Source organism: Nicotiana sylvestris, chromosome 1 (genome assembly GCF_000393655.2).
Source record: "Nicotiana sylvestris chromosome 1, ASM39365v2, whole genome shotgun sequence".
Classification (NCBI taxonomy): Eukaryota; Viridiplantae; Streptophyta; class Magnoliopsida; order Solanales; family Solanaceae; genus Nicotiana; species Nicotiana sylvestris.
In genome coordinates, this window is record NC_091057.1 from 1,599,581 (window position 1) to 1,616,687 (window position 17,107).

General features: G+C 35.6%; 1 protein-coding gene across 1 annotated transcript; it reads left to right on the forward strand.

Annotated features, from left to right (window-relative positions):
* The first annotated feature begins 2,688 nt into the window (after positions 1-2,688).
* Positions 2,689-16,498, forward strand: LOC104245682 (aspartic proteinase 36-like). Its single transcript, XM_009801332.2, has 10 exons — positions 2,689-3,020; positions 4,652-4,781; positions 4,918-5,165; positions 7,968-8,192; positions 9,804-9,966; positions 10,099-10,172; positions 10,949-11,036; positions 14,220-14,295; positions 15,303-15,374; positions 16,043-16,498. The coding sequence occupies exons 1-10, from the start codon at positions 2,803-2,805 to the stop codon at positions 16,201-16,203; spliced, it is 1,455 nt and encodes a 484-aa protein (XP_009799634.1). The 5' UTR covers positions 2,689-2,802; the 3' UTR covers positions 16,204-16,498.
* Positions 16,499-17,107: the final 609 nt, after the last annotated feature.

A 17,107-nucleotide genomic window follows, 5' to 3' on the forward strand; every position in this document is an offset into this window, starting at 1 on the left:
ATAGTTGTAGGTGCCTCTAGCTTTTTTATCATAACTTCCATTTTTACTGTTCACGTAAATTGAGTTCGTTTAGATCAAAATGATGACTTGCATATTGTCCTCACATGTATGTTTTTCAATTTTTAGGGAATAATGAAACTGGAAAATGTGTTTTGAACCAAACAATAATTGAAAATTTGCAATTTTGACTGAAAACATTCTACTAGCATAGGTAAACACAAATATGAAATGTACATGCATTATAAGTTAATTGAGGTAACGACTAGTGTAAGAGATAAGCATTAGGGGTGTACAAACGAAAACGACAAACCGCACTAACCCGATAATCCGAGTCAAATCAAGAAAAAAAACCTAACTATAGTTTGGTTTGATTTGGTTTGGTGTTGGAAAAAAAAAACCCGACCATAATTGGTTTGGTTTGATTTTAACTAAAGAAAGTCAAACCGAAACCAAACCAACCCGGCATTACATTATAAATTTTTTAGATATATTTAATATATAAATATACTTATTGTGATGTAATTCATAAATAGTTCTTAAAAGATTTCATATTTTATCTTTTGAGGTATTATTTCAAGGTTGGACTTAGAACTTTGAATGTTCTAATAAGTTTTATAGGCATTAACATTAGTAAATTAAATAGTGCTAGCAAAAGCCCAAACCAAAATTAAATCAATATTAATGCTAGCAAAAAACAATCAATTCAATACTACGAACGGGAATGGATTGAATATCTATTTTTTGTTTTGTAATAATTTAGATAAAAATGCATAACCTATTTTTATTTTTTCTTTAGCGTTTAGTCATGTAATTAAATACTCCCTTGTTAATCTATTTATTTTAGCATGACTTAGTACTTTTTGATTATGTTTATTTTTATTATGGCTTTTTAACTAACAATATTTATATTACATAATTTTATTGTCTTTATTGTTGAATATTTTAGGATAATGCCATGACATATCGCATATTTTGCATTATTTTCTGGGAAAATACATAGTTATATACTAGGACTAAAGAAATACTTTGAGCACAATTTATATGTTTTATTCTACGAGATTTTACCGGGAAAACCCCCCGAAAAAACCCGAATAACTCGAGAAAAACCGAGAGCAAAAAACCCGAGTTTTATTGGTTCGGTTTGGTTTTAGATTTAATAACCCGACACAATTGGTTTGGTTTGATAATTGTAAAATCCGAACCAACCCGACCTATGTGCACCCCTAATAAGCATATTGGAAAATATAATTAATAGTGGTATTTCAGAAACTTATAAGCGCATTTGAAGAACCGATTTATGTAAGCAATACTATAAACCGCATAGCAATACAACTTATAAATTGCATTTGAAGACTTGTGACTTATACAAAAACGATTTATAAATTGCATTAGGAGAATGCGACTTATACATCGATATGTTGAGAATACTGCGATTTATACATCGCTTTTGAGGAATGCGACATATACCCACATTTGAACAATGTGATTCATTGGTAAATCAATTTTAATTCTCTATTTACTAATAATGTGAAATTATTAACATGGTTAAAATAAATTGTTTGAAGTCGAGATGCAGTATGGTAGAAAGCAATTTATAAGTCGTATTCGCAACTTATAAATCGCAATCGAAGATGCGACTTCTATATCGCAAACCAGCAATGCGACTTATAAATAGCAATCCAAGAATACTTCTTATAAAACACAATCTAGCAATGTGGTTTATTAATTAATAACTCGTAATCCAATAATGCTATTTACTTTTAGAGTTATAAAATATTTCTTTTTGAATTTTCCAAAGAGCCATTCTAAAAGGGGAGAAATTAGCACTACTTAATCCAAATCGATTTATAAATCGCAATGCAGAACTACGATTTATAGATCGTTTATGCAATTGAACAACGCAAACAAATGCGATTCCAACTATTACAATTAGGGGTCGTTTGGTAGGATGCATTAGATAAAATAATGCATGCATTAGCTTTGTGTATTAGTAATACTTTGTTTGGTACACTTTTTGAACATATGCAATAGTTATGCAAGTATTAATTATACACTCTATTTGGTATTATCCTATGCATAACTAATGCATAAGAAACCATGGCATTAACAATGCAATAGATTTTAATGCATGCATTAACTTAGTTAAAGACAAATTTATCCTTCAAAATTTATGCTTGATTAAAATATGTTATTATATTAAAGCAAGTTTGAAATAATCCAAGAAAGTGATAAATAAAATTATGTCCCTAGTAAATAAATAAATACTTTGCATATTTTTTTTATAAATAAATATTAAGTTCTACACTACAATATATGTAGACAAATTAAATAATTTTTTATAACCTTTTTATATAGAAACATTCCTCAACATATATTTTTTTTTAAAAGATAAAATAATAGACTGATTATGAGGGTATTTTTGTAAACAAATAATTCTTATAGAAATTGTGCAATGCATTAATACATTAAACCAAATAATAAATAAGAAATATTTCAGCATAACTAATATCAGCATTACTGATACCAGCATTACTAATACATAATATTCAGCATTATTCTTATACACTCTACCAAACGACCCCTTACGCTTCTCTTTCGGCTTTAGTACCAAAAGTTCATTTCGAAAACAACCAATAGAAGACTGACCTCCACCCTCAGAGGTCAACAGTCAACAACCCCCCTCCCCCTCCCCCTCCCCCAATACTCAAACACCTTTCTCAGTGTTTTTTTTTTTTAATAATATTCCTCCCAAATCCTAAAAATTCAATTCCACTCTCCATTTTTTTCATAGTGAATTCAACAATGGTGAAATTTGAACTGGGTTACACGTTTTTGTTCCTTTTGATTATAATTGGAAGTGCAAGTGGAGGAATTGAAGGGGTAATTAAAGTGAATTACAAGTTTAGTGGTTCTGAACGGACTCTCAGTGCCCTAAAAGCCCATGATGATAAACGCCATCTCAGACTTCTCGCCGGCGTCGACCTTCCTATCGGCGGCACCGGCCGTCCTGATTCCGTCGGGTCTGCCCTTTTTATCATACCCGTAATTTTTGTATTTAGTGTGTACTTCAGTCTTATATACTTGTACTTTAGTGCATGTTATTTATGCCTGTTAGACATATATACTCTCATGGGCGAAGCCACCTTTAGCAAAGGGCGCTGAAAAATTACGAAAAATTACACTGTGTATATAAGTAAAATATTGATTTTAGATATATAAAACCTATATTGAACGCCCTTTGTCCGAATTTTTTTCTTCTTCTTTCAAGTTTGAACATCCTTAGAAACATTTCTGGCTTCGCCACTGTATACTCTAGTCTGTTAGTTTGATGTGTTGTACTTTGGACTTTACTGCTAGTACTGGTTTTGCCTGACAGTGCGAACAATTTTTTCACCATCAGTGTAATTTAACCTGTTATAGTAAGTTATTTACCATGTATTATAGGCTATCAATGAATGCTTAATGACTAAGGTTACTTGCAATTACCTTCCAAGTGGCCTGATTGGGTAAATAGTTCTTATACTGCACAAAACTTAAACTCATAAATTGATTGTTTTGGTTTGTGGGAATAGGATCGGGTGTGCGAGTTTCTACCTAATTTCATAGTAGTTAATTTGCTAAGATAAGCTACTTTGAATTACAGAGGGAAAGGAAATATTAACTTATGGTTTTTTCTAAAGTTGAGTTGAGTTTAGTGGCAAAACTTGCTAGTCTTTGTAAAACAGAAGGATAATAGTTGTGCCCAAGGGTGTGGTGTAACAAATGCGCGGAGACAAAACAAACTAGGTGATTCCTTCCTATCTGCCTAAGTCTTGGTGGGTGGTAATATTTACCCGGTGGAAAAGTCAAGGTACTCACAAGCTGGCCCAGATACCACCGTCATCCAAAAAAGAAAAAAAGAAAGAAGGATAATAGTCTGGATCGCTGAATTTAGCATTCCAAATCTTTAGTGAACTATTGTACCGTTTTTGGAAGAGGGGAACATAATTCGTAATTCAATTAGTGAATTGTGTTAAGTCGGCACTTACTTGATGGTGGTTTTGCTTGCGTGTGAATTAAGTTGTACCTTACTCTAATGCTGGAGTGTAGCTGCTTGAGCATATAGTGGAAAAGCTACATGCTTTAGTCCAGGGTAGCTCGTCATCTTACCGAAGGGCCAACTGCTGGAGAATATATGTTTCCCTAGTAATGATATGATAGGCATATGTGTGCTTATTTTTTTTTTTTGTGCATGAAAAGTTTTTCTTAAATATGTTAATAGAAACTTGATTAGTGCTTTGCATTTTGAATTTCTTGTTGACTTGACGAATATCCTGGAAGTTTTTGGATGATTTAATTCATAAGTATGTAAATGTTTGGAAAAAGTCTAGTCATGCAGTGATATTAATTTTGAAGAAGATGGGTGATATCGAATAATCTTGTGCAGGTATGGAAGTCCATGCTTGAATAATAGTATTTCAGTCCTAAGGCTAACGAAGATGGTTCTTGAATAAATTGAAGAATGATCCATGGATTTTTTGTGCAAGTTTCAGTTTGACGCAAACTAATATTTTACATAGCAAAATGATCTGGGAAACACTTACTGTTTTACCATCTTGGGTCATTTTAGGCCTGCCAGTATAATTGTAGTCTGATTTTTAATATATTATAGGCTTTACTATGCCAAGATTGGGATTGGAACACCATCAAATGCTTATTATGTGCAAGTGGATACGGGAAGCGACATAATGTGGGTTAACTGCATCGGATGTGATCAATGCCCCAGAAGAGGATATCATGGTGTATGTTTCTTATGTTTTTGATTGTATATCCTTATACAGCTCTCTGTATATGCTTGCTCCCAGAAAAAAAGTAAAAGAAAAGATATCTGTCATGCTCTCTTCCTCCATTTCTAATTTAAATGTTTTTTTTGGGCAGCTGGAGCTAGCATTCTACAATCGAAAGGATTCTCTCTCTGGTAAATTAGTTTCTTGTGGACACCAGTACTGCAAGGATGTCAATAAGGGTTCAGTATCAGGATGCTATGGTAACACGTCATGTTTTTTTAGTGAAACTTATGGAGATGGAAGCTATAGTTTGGGCTACTTTGTGGAGGACGTTGTTCAATATGACCAGGTTTCTGGTGATCTCCAAACTAAATCATCAAATGGAAGTGTAATTTTTGGGTAAGATATATGTTGGATGTACTCTGAGAACAAGAAAATTCGTCAATAGCTTGTTGAAATCATATAATTCTCAAATGAAACTTGATGTCTAGGTAGTTGAAGGGGAAGTCCTAGGAAGAACATGGTATCATCTTAGGGGTCCGTCTTATTCCGTTTTCAGTTTTTCTTATTGATGCCCGTATTGTCTTCTATATTCTAGAATTATTCACAATTTGATCTTGATTTGGCTTTATTTTCCTTCTTTTCAGAGCAGAAGTAAATTAAAACTTTACTTTTTCAGCCTTTCAGGAATCTTGAGATATTTCTAATGGGGCTGCAGGGGATAAGAAAGAGGGGAAGTAAAGGAGAGAAATGTCAGTTCCCTGGTTTAGCTTAAGAAGTATGAGATAGAGTTCTTTGATTGCACATTTCTCCACATTCTCTTTTCTTGATTTCATCTCTCGATTCACTTTTTTAATTCCTCTAAAAGCAGAAACACAGGAATCTTATCTAATTGCTCCTAATTTCACCAAATAATCCCATCTTTGAGTTTGGGTAAGGGGATACTTGGGGAAGTGAATCAAATAGTCCCTCTCTCCCTATGTGAACTAAATGCAGTCTATGTGACAATGTCTTGACAAACAGTCAATCTGTTGCTTTAGGTGATGCGAGGGTTCCTCACTTATTCTTCTCTGGCTGGAGTCTTTTGACTCTATGTTCACTGTTTCATGACTGCGTCTCAACCCTTTCTTTTTAAGTAGCAGTTCTCAGCTCCATTCTTGATAAAGTTCTATTTGGGTGCTTTCTTATCTTCTTTCTCCAAGTTATTGCTAAGTGCACGTGAAACGAGCTGCACCACTAGAACAATGTAGAAAATATTTCACCAGCCTAGATCTAATGACATTACGTTGCCTGATAATTTAAGATGCTTTCATTGTTTCCGGAGATTGGAAACAATGAAAGCATCTTAAATTATCAGGGTGGAGAATATTGAATCTCTAGCTCAGTTTTTGAATTGTAAGGTTGGCGCTCTTCATAATGGTTACATGGGCTTGTAGGAGCTTCAAACAAGGATCAACCAGAATGATATCCGGTACTGTGGAGTGTCTAAAAGTGACTTGAAAGTTTGAAATTAGATACTTGTCCACAGGAGGCAAGGAAGTGTTTATTCAGAGCACACTATCAAGCATCCCTACATATTTCATGTCTGTTATATGCACTAGCTAATGTCACAGAAAAGCTGTAAAGATCCCAACGAATTTTTTTTATGTGATTCTTAAGATGGGGCAAGAACATTCCAATAGGTGAGGCGGGAGATTGTTACATCTCCAAACTGATGGGTGGGCTTGGGGGTTAAAGACTTGAGGATTTTCAATAAGGCCTTATTAGGGAAATGTTTAAGAAGGTTTGGGATAGAGAAGAATGCTCTATGGAGAGAGGTGATAGTGGAGAAATACGGGGTTATGGAAGGGGGCTAGAGGATAAAATGTCACTATGCCTTTTGGATGTTGGTGTATGGAGGAATATATTCCAAGGGGTGAGAAGAGTTCAACAGTAATGTGTCTTTAAGGGTAGGCGATGGCAGGAGGGTAAGCTTTTGGGGACATAGGTGGAGTGGGGATATCACTTTGAGACTCACTTTTCCTAACATTTACAGAATTTCATGCCAGAAGGAAATGACATTTCAACGAGTCAGGAGGCTACAAGATAAAGATGTTCTGGGGATTTGAGATTTAGAAGGAACTTGTAAGCAGAGGCGGATTTAGAATTTTAAGCTTATTGGTTCCTACAACGATCTCAAGTTAATACACATAATAATTGGATCAACGACGTGGGTTCCAAGTCCAAGCTAAATATTCTTATACTTTTAATGAATTTTTAGTATAAATATGGGGTTTACGCAAAAGTTATTGGGCTCACGGGAACCCGTAAACCTTGCATTAGATCTGCCCCTGCTTGAAAGATTGCGAGGTAACAGAATGCCAAAGCTTGGTTAAACACAAACAAAGCAATTTACTGGATTTCCGTGATGTTTGGAGGCAGGGGTCGAGGAATAGTGGTGTTTATTCTGTAAGTCTTATTACGAGAAGCTATTGGTTTGAGAAGTTTGCATAGCCTTACCTTTCGGTTTGGATTCCTAAGATGTTCAGAAACTTGCGCTTTTTTACCTGGCTAGCAGCAAGATGGGCGATCTTTACAGTTGCGAATCTGACTAAGAGGAAAATTTCCAACATCAGTTGGTGTTATATGTCTAAGGGCTCGGTGAAGACGTGGATCACCATCTTCTACGTTGTTTGGTAATATCTCGTTTATGGTGGGAACTTCTGAGATGGTTTGGTGTACTTTAGGTGATAGCGAGGCACTGTGAAAGAAATGTTATTCAGTTGGAATTTTGGTAAAAGGAGGATAAGACGGAGGGCATGGAGGGTTTGCCCCACTAGCACTAATGTCGTTCATTTGGAAAGAGGGAAATAGGAGAGCTTTTGAAGGGGTAGAGATTGGTTTCGCACCGTTGAGGAATAGCCTTTTATCTGCATTTTGGTGCACCCATGAGGTCCCTTTATGTATATAAGGTTGGGCGTTCTTTCTAGAAAATCATGTTTATTTTTTGTAGGTTTTCTACCTTTTGGTATACTTCTTGTACACGGGCTTGTTATCTTCTTTTTGTTTTGAAACTGTTGTACATTCTTATTTGGACCCCATGATTGTGCTTTGATTGGGTTGGGATCAGGTGTCACATTTTCTATTAATTCGTTTATTGCATTTCCTCCTTTTTTTTCTCTTGGGATAAGTTTATTGACATTCTTCCTCTTGTACGCGCAGGTGTGGGGGTACACAGTCTGAAGATCTAACTTCCTCGGATGATGCTCTTGATGGGGTTCTGGGATTTGGGAAATCAAATACATCCATGCTTTCCCAGCTGGCTTCATCTGGAAGAGTGAAGAAAATGTTTGCACATTGCTTGGATGGTGTGAATGGTGGTGGTATATTTGCCATTGGGAACGTTGTTAAACCGAAAGTAAACATGACGGCATTAGTACCAAACCAGTATGTGAATTGTCCTACTAGGTTCTAATTTATTTTAGTAGTTTTAATGCATATTTTCTTGTTGGCTTTTAATATTTCAACCACCAAACAATTTTAAATGGTCCAATGTCTACCAGTAGCATTTTCCTAGGAGACCAATTCTTTTAGTTTATTATTTTTAAGTCTTCAACTTAAATTTTGAAATTATGTCTGTCATTGATTTGCCTCATTTCAGAACCTAGCTTTCTCTTTCAAGGCTTTGATGAGACACCTTCCTTATTCCTATTCATCAGAGAAGAAAAATAGAGGAGCCCTTATTTTACCATAATTTTGCATCATAGTTTCACTTCAGAAATTCCGAGTATATAATTATATCGATTTTGAGTAATATCTAGGGACTTGTAAAAATCTTTTTCCTGGAACTGGCTTATTCCCAGACATCCTGTTCTACTGGAAAATATAATTAGTTAAGTCATTTATTGTTGTCCATCCTCTGAGTCCTGATGTCTTGGTTCTCGTTTAGAGTCAGAATGACAGAGTTATAGAATGTAAAATTTAGCTCTTCAACTACTCTAGAGAGGGTCCTGTCTGTGATAGAATACAACAACAACAAAACCAATATAATCCTACAAGTGGGGTCTGGGGAGGGTAGTGTGTGCGCAGACCTTACCCCTAAAACATGAATTATTTGTATGGTGAACAATGAGCTTGATTCATACATTTATTACTGTTGAAGATATAATTAAGTAAATAAGAATGTACGTTCCCTTTAACAACCTAAGCTTTTAGATGAGACAGTCACACGCTTCAACATGATATTAGAGCAGGCAAGAGGTCTTGCGTTCAAGTCTCACTACCACCAATTGTCAAAAGAATTTTCACGTGCTTTCTTCCATAAAACATATAATCAGGTCCGCACATGAGGAGACGTTGAAAACATAATGATGTAAATAAATGGTACTCTCTAACAACTTAAGAATTTAGCTGATATGGTCACACACTTCAACACAAAGACGAGTTAATATGGGGCAGTAGTCCTAATTGTTTATGCTATATGTCTTTGTGTATGTTTTCATTCCCGCAAGTAGATTCATTGTGGTCCTTTTTGCGTGAGTAGAGAGCTATTTCACTAAAAGAACTTATAGCTGTGGTCGAATGATTCTTGTGCGTCATTAATATTCTTCTATTGTGAACCATGTTCCTATGTTCCTTCCGAGGAATGCCCTCTTTACTGGAACTATTTCATGGATCTCAAAATCTCCTATACGTGCAAGTAACAATAAATGAACTCACTTGATATAGCTTCAGTTATTAACATAGTCAATCTTTTTACCTTTTTTTGGGTTAATCTCTCTGTATATCCATCATATAACTTGTCTATTAAAAAACTCTTATACAATTGGTCTTCCCGGAAAATTTCACGTCTTTTCAGGTTTTGTTTTGTAATTCAGCATCACATATTCTCTGCCCTTTCGGGGTTGGGGTAAGGTCTGCGTACACACTACCCTCCCCAGAACCCACTAGTGGGATTTTATTGGGTTGTTGTTGTTGTTGCTATATTCGTTGCCCTTTACTTCGGCATATCAAAAAGAGTTTAATGCTTCATACTGACATGATCCTGAAATAACTTAGGCAACACTACAATGTCAATATGACAGCCGTTGAAGTTGGTTATCAAATTCTAAACTTTTCTGCTGATGTATTTACAAATGGAGAGAACAAGGGAGTTATAATTGACAGTGGAACAACATTGGCTTATCTTCCTGAGGTGATTTATGGACCACTAGTGAAAAAGGTAGCCAGCTATCTCCCTTACTCCTTTTTGGAGGTCAATTAGTTTCTTAAATGAATCATAAATGTTGGAATTTGAATTTCAGATGTTCAATCTAAAAGTTTGAAACATTTGTATTCTTTTAATTATTGTTAGATACTCTCCTGGCAACCTGATCTGAGATTACGTACAGTTCATGATGAGTATACGTGCTTTGATTACTCTGGAAGGTATGGTGCATACTGAGGGAACTTAGTTGTTTGCTGTGTCTATAGATGATATGAATTTATTTTATTCTTTGTATTTTGTTCAACAGGTAGATACTTCATGCTTTATGCTTGTTTATCCAGAAACAGTAGCATTTGGAGTCGTTCTGCTCTTACATGTTATATTGTACTTCTTGAGATATAATTCATAAAGATGTGGAATTGTTTACCATTCTATCCGATTAAAGAGATATTGGCTACCATTTTTATCTCGAGATAGAACTGTCACTTCATAATTACGTTAATGCCAAATTGATTATCTATTTTAGTGGAAATAGGACGGAAATGGATGCATTGTTCAATTTTACTTCTACCTTTCAGTCTTGTAACCTGATCTATTTGTAGTCCATTAATTTGCCTGAATTTTTTTAGCACTTCTGGGGTATTAGAATAGCTATCATTTTCATTGTATATTGATCTGTTGAACATGCACCCACTTGATATAAGCTGCTGCGGCATTTAGTTATTTCATCTTGACTGTTTCATCACTAGTCAAGAAAGAAAAAGGAACTAAAGATAAGAGAAAAGAATCTACTAATATGCAGGACTCATTCACCCCAGTGGTCAATGCTGAGATGAACTATGTTAATAAACCAGATCCTTAATTTTCTTTTTCTTGCTTTATTTCCTTTTCTTTATATGTAATGCTTCGTTCTTGATTGTTTCTCTTCCGTCTATTACAGACTCCTGAGCCCTTCAGATTAACTGATTTGAATGTAACTCTTGCTTCCAACTTGCAGTGTTGATGATGGATTCCCTCAAGTTTATTTTCATTTTGAAAATTCTGTTTCTTTAAGAGTTCGTCCACATGAGTATCTATTCCCCTATGTAAGTATCTTATCTTTTGCAAATCATCTTTTTAGCCAGTAAAAAAGTATCAATTTTTCCTTTTTCCTGGTTTAACTTAGTAATTTTATGACTTTTGGAGTCTTGTCTATTTAGAATGGAGTTGGCGAGTAATTATATATGTAGAAAATGTAAAGCTTAAAATCAAATGTATTTGTTTGCTTAGTTTTTGGTGCAACATGACCTTGGCTAATTTGTTAGAAGCCCAAGACACGATTGACTTTGTTAGCTTCTACGATTCTGTGCAACCTGTAATGACCCCAATCTTTTGGATGTACTTTTGACTGGCATTCTCTTTTTTCCAGTTTACATCAATAAAATTTGCGATCTTATGTATCCAAAAAAAAAGTGTAGCAGTTGTCGGGCCATAACAAATTGTTGGAAGGATAGACTGCCAATTGTTTAGCATTGAATAATTATAAAGCAGTAGATGTGCATTTGTTACTTAGCTGCAAAATAGGTGGAAACTTCCCTTTTATCATCTGGACATATTTGAGTTATATGATGTCCCAGCAATCTAGGTAGATTCCATGTTTCAATCTTTTTCCTATGTAACTACTGCAAATGAAAACAAACAATTACTCTGACGCATAGGTTCATATGAAACTTCTGCTGACATACTACAACAAAAACAACAACAACATGCCTCAAGCCCAAGCTTGTTGGGGTCGTCTGTTGACATCCTCTAAGAAAAAATCCATCCTCCAAATCATCATTGCTACAATGATCTTCGCCAATCAAAAAAGAAAGTCAATAATCAATCTTAAGAAAATGGACGTTGGACCTAATTCAATCTGAAAAACTAGCTCGTGATGTGAGGAATTCTCCATGATCATATGAGGAGACAACAACATCCTCTAAGAAAAATTTCCATCCTCCAAATCATCATTGCTACAATGATCTTCACCAATCAAAAAAGAAAGTCAATAATCAATCTTAAGAAAATGGACTTTGGACCTAATTCAATCTGAAAAACTAGCTCGTGATGTGAGGAATTCTCCATGATCATATGAGGAGACAACAACATATTCTCTCAACAATGTGAGACACTTAGGCCTCATTTGTTTTTTTTTTAAGATTAAGACGTCAATCTGAATACACATCTGAATATCAAGATGTGTATTAAGACTAAGACATCTAAATCTGAATACACATCTGAATATTAAGATGTGTATGAAGATCTGAATACTAAATGTTTAAGACTGTTTGATTTTTAATATCTTAATGTATAAAATTTATCTTTATTTGAAAATTAATAAACATAAAATTCAAATGAAATACTAATTAGTCTAATATTCTATCAATAAAATATATAATCTTTTTAAAATATAGTAGTTGCTGATGGTGAAGGCTAACGGTGGTGCTTGTGAATGCCGACTAGAGACGGTGGTTGGTCGTAGGTTTGGTTGATGGTAGTGGTTCAGGGTAGTAGCTAGTGGGATTAGCAGTGGTGGCGATTATGATTGAGGATGGTGGTAGTGAGGAGTGATAGTTAATAATGGTGGGTGGTGGTGGTAGTTGTGATTGAGGAAGGAGGTGGTGGTAGTTTATAATGATGGGTAGTGTCGGTTATGATTGTTGGTGGTGATGGGGTGGTTAGTTGTGGTAGTTGAGGTGGATGAGTGTTTGTGGTTGGGAATGATGGTGGTGGGAGTGGTGCGGATGGCGGGTGGTGGTAGTCGATTTTAGTGACGGCTATGATTGGGAATTATGGTGGTTGAGTATGGTGGTGGTGGTGGTGGTGGTGGCGGCATGGTGGTAGTTGATAATGGTAGGTGGTGACGATAATTAATAATGAATATGAATGATAGCATCTTAATGAAATTAAGTCTCTGTTATGGATCTTAATCATACAAACCTATTCAGGCCCCATTAAGTGGTTGTGAAGTAAAAAAAACAAACATACTTAATGATTAAGATCTGAATAATTAAGATTCAGACTTTAAAAACAAACGCACTTAATGTCTGAGATCTGAATGACTAATATTCAGACCTCCATTAAGTGCAAACAAATGAGGCCTTAAATTCCCCTTCCCGTATCTCAAGTTTAGTCATTTAGAGGGCTGCGTATGATTTTGGCCAAATATGGACTAAAGCAACCCAAAAAATTAGCTCGTGAGGTAAGGAGACAACAACTCACTCCTTGAACTTAACAAATATCAAAGAGAGATGAGTAAAATATAGATATATGCTCGTCTTCTTGACTAAACAATCATCTTTCCTGATTTTAAGAAAAGTTTCTTCTTATTACTGCACTAGTTGAAGAAAGTAGTTCTGGTTATGATATACCAGTAGACGACATGCTGTGAATGTAATGTGAAGGACATCCAAGCAGCATATATCCAACAAACAAGCAGAAAATGGGCGAGCTTTGAAGCGCTTTAACCAAATTATATCCTCATATTTTCAGAGCCAAAGTTTGTTGCCCATGTTTTCTAAGGTGTAAGCATGTATTCTTCTCTTTTTTGGGATAATGACATGTAATCTCATGCTTTTACTCTTCATTTTCTTTGATGATTCATTAAAACCTCTTTTTCTGCAATCTCAACCTCAAAATTTGCAAAGTGTTTACAAGTGGAGCTTCTTGGTCCTTAGGGAGGTTCTTGGCCCTTTGCAGTATTCCTTCTCTGATGTCAGCTATTGAATCTTTTAGTACTTATGAGTATCTTGTTTGGATATCTGGCTTAATGCATTTTAAGATAGTTTCTCTTTTGCTTTTTATAGATTGTAAGATTTTGAAATTGCAACACTAACTTAGCAGGAGATGTTCATTACATTGGTGAGTTGGTTTAGTTTAGATAATGAGTTTGTATTATTATGACATGAGGTAATTTTTGAATTGAAATTGGTTGCCACCCAGTTTTTCTTTGAATTTAGCATTTATAGTTAGAAATCTTCACTCACCAAGTCATCTGAAGTTGGAGGCTATCGCCTTCCGAGTCGAAGCTGAGATTGCTGTTTCAGGGATTCTATTTTTACTGCTGTGCCTTTTATCTCCTATCAAATTGGGTGGTGAAAGTAGTAATATTTGGCGAATCAAAGTGGGATTGTTCCTTTTCTATATAATTGCCCCTCTTTCCACCTGCCATTTCATTTCATTGTTGGTCATGCTTATTTATTTTTGTTTGAACACAAGAGGATATTTGATTTCTGCACGTTTTTTAGGAAGATTTATTTTGCATTGGATGGCAAAATAGTGGTAGTCTATCTCGGGACAAATGGAACCTCACGGTTTTTGGAGGTGTGTTTTTCCTACTTATGTTTATTTCGTTTTGATTGCAAATGCCAAGAGTATCAAATTGTTCAATTGCCTTTGGACTGGGGAAAATTTAGGTTTAATTTCCCTTCAGTTTGGCTGCAGAGGAGTAATAACTCCGGAGTACTTCTATGGTTGCCGTTGGTGACTGCTTCTTTAATTCCATTGTTCTGTATTTCTGTTTCACTTACGTATTTCTGTCATTCTCCTATTAGGTTCAACGGCTAATAGTTGCACGTTGATGACGTACTTAGGCTTGTGTTATTTGCACACTGTTGATGTCATTTTGCAACACAAAGCACCCCAATGTTTTGGGGAACTCATGCTCTTTAAACATCCATCATTATCAACATCATCAATTTCGCTAGCTAACTAATGAATGGGAGACATTCGCCCGTAGCAATATCACTTGTTTTGCTTCATGGTTACAGAAAAGATTGGTGGAAAGAGAATGCCCACATATGAGATCTAAACTGCTGTCTGTTGTAAAACCTGCCAACTATTGATATCTTAAACTAGCACGATTTTGCAAAGGGAGCTATCTCAACTTTATTCTTCCTCCGTCCCAATTTTTGGGGGTATTTCTCTAGACATAGTATTCAATAAAGAACGGAGACTTTTGATACATAAGCTAAATGTGCATAAAAACCCAAAAACTACCTTTAGTACCAAATTGTTTCTTTGCATCAAGTGGGGCCTACACCGAGATTTTTCTTTTTGAGACTGACAAAAAAAAAGAGTGCCAAACAAATTAGATACAGGAAATAAGTATTTTGACATTGTATGGAGTAGTCCTTGTCCATTTGAGTGTACTGCATTTAACCCTGGGTGTAAGTCAAAGTGGTACAAAACCTGGTTTTTTGTTTTTGTTAATTGCTGTGATAATCTGATTAAAAATGCATGTGAGTTCTTTTAATCATGCTCTTATGTGTCCTTGGATCTCTCTGAACTTGAAGATAATATTTGCGGTAAACTTCTGGTTGTGCTTGCAGATTTGGTTCTCTCAAATAAGCTAGTCTTGTATGATCTTGAGAAGCAGGCTATTGGTTGGACTGAATATAACTGTAAGTTGTATCAGTTTGATAGCTATAATTATGTATTGATATATTGCATTTGAAGTTATGCTTCTCTGTTGTGTTAACATCTGTTGAATTTGAGCGACTGCGCCCATCCTGAAGAATTTTTCTCCAATCAGGGTAGTTTATCCATTGAGTAATCTGCTGGTCAAAAGATTAACAATCTTAGTGTTACAGATTTTTATCTTCTTTTTTTTTTGGGGGGGAAATTTTGCTACTCAAGTGTTCATGTTATGATAAGTACCGCGAAGAGAAAAATAATCATGCCTTTTGAGTTTTGACAATGGGATGGGATGTTGGTAATAGTATACTTTCCCTCATTTCTCTAGGTTGTCCCTGGTATAAATGGTCTCATTACATTATGATGATACTGCTTCCTGGATCTGATAATGTAATTGAAATTTGACATAGAACCTGGCTCTTTCAATTGACCTGAATACACATGATCTCTCGAAGTCAGTTTCATTATGATGAGTGCCCTGCCACTACGGGGATCATCATCTCTACTAATATCATTAATTCCTTTACATATGAACAAACTGAATGATGCTGTATGCTGCTTGAAATTTTGAGTTTAAAGAGATCTATTTTATTGTTGCCCCCACTGTTCAGTCTGAGTTTTTACTCATCAAAATCTTATCTGTGGTTCATTACAGGCTCATCAAGCATTGGATTGAAGGATGAAATTACTGGATCAGTACATTTAGTAGGTGCTCACTCTCTGTCAGGTGCTTCTAGTTTGACTGCTCAAATGGCTCTAACCTTCTTGTTATTAGTAGCTCTGCTGCACCATTCTCTATTTAATGGGCAGAGCTGACATGAATATTAGCTCCTGGTACTCGAATCGGGATAGGAAGCATTTAATATTGAAAGGGATTCTTCAAGTATTGACACAGCAAAGCAATCCACTGAATGTCAAGTAGGGTGTGCATATTTTACATACAGGATTGGCTGATGATAGGAAAACTAAGATACTGAACACGGGACGGTGCCTTTTTGTTTGTTTTATAGAACAATTACTAGACCACTCCATTTTTGCATGAAGTTGGGTTGTACGTTACAAAATGCATAATGTAAATAGATCTCTGTATATATATAGTTTAATTTTGATCCTCGGGTTTCTTGACAAACTAAACACTTTTTGTTGTTGAGTTGTCTTCTTATGATATCTTACTTATAGTTTGAGTTGTTTGAACATTCTTTTCTGGTATAAACTGCATTATGCTTAATGGAATAGGGTCGTGACTGCTGAGTAGGGGTAAGGTCTGCGTACACACTATCCTCCCTAGGCCCCACTTGTGGGATTCCACTGGTCGTTGTTGTTGTTGTTTGAAACCAGGCCGTGACAAACACAAGTTTTACTGCATTTTACAGAAAATCCCATACCATGTCGTAGCTTTTCAACCGATCAACTAGGCATCCACGGCACAACCCTACCCACAACTGCAACTATTGGCGCTTCAAAAGACTTAGATTCTAAGGGCGCTACTGAAAACTTTTTTTAGGTCCTATAATAGCGAGGTGTAAGCCTCGAAAGCCTTTGGTGTTTCGGTAGGGCGAGCAGCCCTTAAACCAAAAATGTGATTGTGCAAGAGAGATGATCATAAGTACAAGTTAGGCCTGCTAACTTGATCTGGATTTGGGTTAGTAAATTTTCGAATTTTAATCCCTCAGACCGTAGGAGGTCATGGGTTCGGGCCGTGGAATCAACCTCTTGTAGA

Coding starts and splice junctions, on each gene's coding strand:
- LOC104245682 (XM_009801332.2), top strand. CDS start 2,803: ATGGTGAAATTTGAACTGGGTTACACGTTTTTGTTCCTTTTGATTATA. Junction 14,296..15,302: donor GAACCTCACGGTTTTTGGAG/GTGTGTTTTTCC, acceptor TTGTGCTTGCAG/ATTTGGTTCTCTCAAATAAG. Junction 15,375..16,042: donor TGGTTGGACTGAATATAACT/GTAAGTTGTATC, acceptor GGTTCATTACAG/GCTCATCAAGCATTGGATTG.